We start from the raw sequence: 6791 nt of genomic DNA on the forward strand, positions 1-6791 counted from the left end.
TGGAACAAAATAATACAAAGCGTAATAATTTCAAATAACACGCAGCTGATCAAGAAACGACCGCACAGCTTGACAGCTATTTTCAATCTAATCTGTCACTGTTTTTCAAACGTTCTCTTAATGACGAAACTCTTGACAACGAGACATATCGAGACATTTCAAACGTTCGATTTTATAGCCTAACTTCACAAATCGCAGGGATGTAACACTGCCCCCTCCTTTCCAAATGAGTTGTCGTCCCGACAACTGGTAAAGGGGGGTTAAACATAATTGTCTTCAAAGACCTTTCTATATCCAATGTGTCTTCTTGTCTTCTCTGAGCTACAGATTACCGAACTGCACATTTTCTGGATTCTTCCGATTTCAGGTTTTGAAAAATTTCTTCTTTTTATCCCTTAACAAATATCTTCAGACAAGAGGGGGGGAGAGTTACTCTTCGCGGGCCCTTTGTTCTCTGAAAAGAACACCTCAAGTCTCTGCCTTGGCATTTGCCCTTCGCCTCACGGAAAACCACAGTTCAAAAACCGTGAGTAAGGCAGTCTTCTTTCAGGCGTAATAATTTTTTCAGAATTCAAATCTCCTTGTCTCTTGCCTTTTCTCACTTCAGGTCCAATTTTCAAATTCTCAATGTCGTTTCTCGAGAACGTTTCCTGAAAATAAATCAATATACGAAAGTATACGAACAAAAAAAAAGAAGCTTAAAATTATGAAATAAATAACTAGGTTTTGATCATGTCTTCAATTAAGATGTTCTACTATAAAATGAGGCTAGTCTGTCGGCATGCACAATTTTATTACGATGTTTAATAGATTTTTGAATACCAAAAACTACATCACTAAGTTTTTTTTTAACTATCCTATATGGACCCTCCCAATAACTTTGTAACTTAGGGGTCAACCCTTTAACTCTTCGAGGATTACAAAACCAAATATTTTGACCGACAATAAAAGAAGTCTTTCTAGCCTTGCGATCATAATAATCTTTAGTTCTAAGCGTTCTTAAATGCAAGCGTTGCCTAACACTATTATAAATATCTGATAATTTTCTTCTCATTTTTTGAATATAATTATGAACTGAATTTTTTATTTCCTCATTTTGTGAGTTTGGAGGAATACCTCGAAGTAAATCAATTCGTAATCTTAAATCTCGAACAAAATATAGTTCAGCAGGAGTAACACCAGTAACTTCATGTTTCGAAGATCGATAAGCTAAGAGATACATGGGAATCCAATTATCCCAATCTTTCTGATTCTCTGAAATGAATTTAGCTAAATAATTTAGAATTGTTTGATGTTGTCGTTCCACTTGACCATCTGACTGTGGATGTAAAGCAGTTGTTCTGGTTTTTTTAATTCCTAATAAATGTGTCATCTCTTGAAAGATTTTTGACTCGAAATTCTTCCCTTGATCCGTATGGATTTCCAGTGGTTTTCCATGACGAGAAACTACCTAACTAACAAAAACTTCAGCTACAGTATTAGCCCTAATATTTTTTAATGGAAATGCTTTAACCCATTTCATAAAACAATCGACTACCGAGCCAACAATTGACCAACAAATATCGATTCCCAGCATTAGTTATCAGAAGAGGGCCGAGTATGTCCATCTGTACTCTTTCGAATGGAGTTCCCACATTATAAACTTGTAACAGGGATTTTCCTTTTTCTAAAGGACCCCTCTTTGCTATACAGATCTTACAAAGACCAATGTTCCACATCGCTTTTACATGTAGCCCAATAAAAACGTTTACGAATCTTTTCTAGTGTCTTATTTATTCCGAAATGTCCACCAGATACAGAATCATGGGCCTCTTCTAATATCTGATTGATGTATTTCTCTGCAACAATTATTTGTAAAATACTATATTTTAAATTTGTAGATTCCCATCTTTTAAAAAGAACACCATTCTGTAAGATTAATGCATCCCAATAGGACCAATAAATTTTTGCTGAAATATCTAATTCAGCAATTTCCTCTCGAAGAGGGCGTTTTCCTGACTCTTTTCCCTGAATAAAAATTGAAATGATGGGATCCTCCATTTGTCTATTTCGCCATTCTTCCAAATTCTGTTCTTCTAAAACAATTCGAGCTACTAAGTTCTCTTTTAATTCCACTTTTTTGCAATAATTACATTCAAATCCTTCACAAGGACATCTGGATAATTCGTCAGCATTTTGATGTATCCGTCCCTTCCGATAAACAACCTCAAATTGGTATTGTTGTAGTCTTTCAATCCATCGTGCTAGTTGGCCCTCAAGATTCTTAAATGACATTAACCATTTAAGAGAAATATGATCTGAACGAATTAAAAATTTCCTTCCATACAAATAATGATGAAATGATTTTAATGCTTCTACAATAGCCAACAATTCCCGTCTAGTCACACAATAATTTCTTTCCGTTTTACTAAATACTCGACTAAAATAGGCAATTACTTTCTCGGTTCCTTCCTGAACTTGTGAAAGAACTGCTCCTAGCCTGTGATGAGGCGTCAGTATGTGTATGCTGAGTGTGTAAAAGAAAGGGACAGAGTGAGTGAGAAAAAGAGAGAGAGAAATAACCGTCTCCGCCGCGACGGCAACGCTCCTTCGATTGTCATCGACATTGTCGTCAACGGCTTCAGACCAATCGATATATTGATTTTCCGGCTCAGCTGAGAGACACATCGTGTGTAACAATCAGCTGATTGCAGTGTCCGACGGCCGACGATCCGGAACAACTTTTCGTCATTAAAGTAACGTTATTTTAAGGAACACTTATTCCTAACGTAATTATAAAACATTTTCTTCTTTATCAAAATTTTATTTAAAGCATAATTTTATGTTATAAGATAAAATAGGTAACGACTCATGCAGCGGTAATCACCTGTCGGACAGTCAGCTGCGCCCGCGTTCGCGGCGCGTCGCGCCGCTCCTGCCTGCCTTCTATACTCGACGCGTGATTTGCTAACTATTTTTGCTTATAACTCAAAAAATACGCTTCAAATCAAATTTTGGTAGAGGACAAATTGTTTTAGAATTCGCTCAAGAATATGTCATTTTAAGGACATCAGGTTGTTTTGAATCACCCTGTATAGAGAGAGAGAGAGAGAGAGAGAGCGAGAGAGCGAGAGAGCGAGAGAGCGAGAGCGCGAGAGCGAGAGAGAGCGAGAGAGCGAGAGCGAGAGCAAGAGAGAGAGAGAGAGAGAGAGAGAGTTTGCTCTTTGCTTTTTTTTTACATTAAAATTTGTATATATATAACTTTAACTTATATATTGTGTAAAATGAAATGTTATTTTTTATAAATGTGTATATACTTATACATATATTAAAGTTAATTTATAGTAAATACATTAATATAGATAATTTTTGTTTTGACTTTAAAATATATGTTTTTCTTGTGGAAAAACTTTTTTATACTTTATTTATACGGTATTAATATTTCAAAGATGAAGTTATATTTTTCTTTTTCAGGATATGCAAGACTTTAATAATATTATATTATATTATATTGTAAGTATATTTTTTTGTTTACAGTACATTTTCAAAGTATCAAATACACACACACACACACATGTATAATGTAACAAATATATATATAAGCATATACAAATTTATGAAAAATAACATTTTATATATGTATATATATACAGGATGTCCCGAAAATGCCGGTAAATATTTTAATGGCAGGTTCTTTAGAACATTAATAAGACGAAAAGTTTAATACAAAAATGTCGAGGCTACAATAGTTTTCAAACTGGAAGCAATTATATCTCACGAATGATAGGACTGAAATTTCGCGCTCTCAGGTGCGGCAAAATAACAAGTGATAAAAGTATGTAAAGGATATAAGTGCTATAAATAGCGCTCTTTTCACGATATTATGAATATTATATTATCACTTGTTATTTTACCGTACCTGAAAGCGCGAAATCTCAGCCCTATCATTCGTGAAATATAATTGCTTCCAGTTTGAAAACTATTGTAGCCTCGACATTTTTGTATTAAATTTTTCTTCTTAAAATGTTCTAAAGAACCTGCCATTAAAATATTTACCGGCATTTTCGGGACACTGTATATATATCGATCCAAAAATTGCAATTCCCCTCTATGTTAAACATATAAATATTAATTAAACATATTAATATGTTCCATATTATGACTTTGAAATTTTCTTTGATTTTTAAAAACTCTTGGCCAATCGTAAAATTATTTAATATAAAAAGATATTTATGTCTTTTCTTCTGAAATTAATAAAAATCTAAATATCTATTGTATTTTTTTAAATATTGTTGCTTTTTCTTGTGTATTAATAATTTTTGATATATTTATTCTTCTATAGAACTTTAGGATCCTCATCTTTATTCAAAAGAACTTTTTTTGCTCTAATTGTTCAGGGGTGAGTAAGGCAGAAGGCAGAAGAGATTAAGTCACTTTTAGATAATAAACAAAAATTTTTACTTTTTTTGCATTTTTATTATTCATACATACTAAATAAAAAGAAATATTTATCTTAAGGTGTCCATTTTGCCTCACTCTTTCTGTAGCTATATATGTCATAATAGTTTTTTATTTTAAGCAAATGTTATTCTTTACCATATTCTACCGTACAGTCTATATTTTTTCTGCATATTTTAATAGCAATTCTTCAATATTTTTCATGCTAATTATATTTCATTTTCTTTCGAATAGATTTAACAAATTATTCTTTCGTTGATTGAATATGAATCTTCTATGCATTTTCTCATTGATTTATTGGTTTTTTTCATTAATAATATATTGGTTTTTGACACTCATGGATAAAAAGTGCTTCTTTATTTAAATTTATTTCTATTAATTTTGATCACGATTTATTTCATTAAAGATAAATTCAGAACAACCGTTTTGCCAACTGTTTGCCGTGATAATTTTACAGCAAACAAGTGTATTTGTTTAATTGTATGTATTTTCAATCATTGTATACATTGTACAACACTATTTTATTTTTAATTCACAGGTCAGATTGCTAAGATAATTACAACGGACGAAGTTTGTATAATTTGTTACAAGTATTTTATTAATCTTATTTTTTATTTATTATATGAAATTATTTCATATATGTAATTATTTTCCGCTAGACTTGATATGCTAGACATTATTTTCTTCAATCACTTGCAAGCATATTAATCCATAATAAATTATTTAATTCTTATTTCTTATTTCTTTCAAGATTTTATTATATATTATTGAGTTTTAAGTAGACTAAAAAACTTGTTTATTTTTTATTTAAACTTTTTTATTTCAAACTTTATTTATTCTTCTTTGAATTACTTTTTTATTTTGTTCATTTCTATCGTTTATATTTTACTTTATATATATACTTAATATGTTACGTTTGGCGAACAGGCGTAGTCGCAAGCCTTATCATTTACTATCTGCAGTTCATCATTGTCGTTTGGAAAAAATAGAAAAAACTGCACATAATGAATACGAATCCTTACAACAGCAGAATTTAGATATTGATAATTCTAGAACCGATTCAAATTTTGTTAACGAAGGTCAAATTCTTCCGGAATGTAGTCAGACTGAAGATGAAATTTTTGTATCTTCTGATGTATCAGCTGGTGATGTGCAATTTGCTTATAATGAAGTTGAGGCATTAAGTTCGTCAGACGTTGCTGAATCCATTTCAGATTATGATGATACGGCTTCAGATATTGAACAAAATACTATTGATAGTTTTCAAGAACTCCTTGCTGAAGCCTTCGTACGTCATAATATGTCCCATACGCAAATAAATGCTGTTTTATAAGTTATTCGAACACATCCTTGTTTACCCACATGCCAAAGGATTGTAAGACGCTTTTAAAAACTCCACGAATCGCGCATCCCACATTTAACATTGCAGGAGGTGAATATCTTCATTTAAGATTTGAAGCAGGAATTTTTTCCATTCTTCAACGAACTTCTCCGAAATTGATTCCACTTGACACTTTGATGGTAGACTTTAGCACAGATGGTGCCACACTAGATGGGCAGGGCAATATTCAAATGTGGCCGATACAAATTAGGATTGCAAATATTCCTCAAAGTAAACCCGAAATCGTAGGCGTTTGGCGAGGTTCATCGAAACCAACTAATGCGCAGGAATTATTTCAATATTTTGTGGATGAAGTTCAGGATGTATTAAATCGTGGGGGAGTTGTTTTCCATGATCAACTAAAAATGATTAAATTGAGGTGTTTCATAGCTGATTCTCCTGCACGGGCTTTTGTATTGGGTCACAAAGGCCACGGTAGTATATTTCCGTGTTCGAAATGTTGGGTTCGGGGAAATTGGCTTCGTCGTAGAGTAGTAGCTTATCGTGGTATTAATCATAGACCTCGTACAGACGAAGAATACAGACATCATATTGATGGAAAACATTATGCAGATTTTGACTCCGCTCTGTTTCCTTTAGAGATGGGATTAGTAACTCAAACAGTCTTTGACTATATGCACACCGTTTGTCTTGGTGTTATTCCCAAAATAAATAGCGCTTTTGTTGATGGAAAATTTAATTCAAGTCTAAAACTTTCAGCCAGATCACTTGAAATTATGACTACACGTCTACAGCAAGTTAAGAATTACTGTCCTAAGGAATTTTCACGAAAATCGCAATTAATGAAAAAGTATGGAGGATTTAAAGCTACGGAAAATCGCCAACTTCTTTTACATACTGCTCCAGTTGTTTATTATGGACTTATAAATCCTGCTGTGTACAAACATTTTCTGCTGTTACATTCTGCTATTCGAGTTCTAGTCAGTTCTTTCTTATCGGAAGACCGTCTTAA

The 6791-nt window shown here is 32.7% G+C and overlaps 1 protein-coding gene across 1 annotated transcript; it reads right to left on the reverse strand.

Annotated features, from left to right (window-relative positions):
• Positions 1-500: 500 nt before the first annotated feature.
• LOC140675680 (uncharacterized) lies at positions 501-2667 on the reverse strand. Its single transcript, XM_072910296.1, has 5 exons — positions 2563-2667; positions 1905-2262; positions 1700-1838; positions 1076-1340; positions 501-650 (listed from the first exon to the last, which is right to left on the reverse strand). Exons 1-5 carry the CDS (start codon positions 2665-2667, stop codon positions 501-503), a joined length of 1017 nt encoding a protein of 338 aa, XP_072766397.1.
• Between the last annotated feature and the right edge of the window lie 4124 nt (positions 2668-6791).

This window comes from Anoplolepis gracilipes, unplaced genomic scaffold (genome assembly GCF_047496725.1).
Source record: "Anoplolepis gracilipes unplaced genomic scaffold, ASM4749672v1 Contig20, whole genome shotgun sequence".
Lineage (NCBI taxonomy): Eukaryota > Metazoa > Arthropoda > Insecta > Hymenoptera > Formicidae > Anoplolepis > Anoplolepis gracilipes.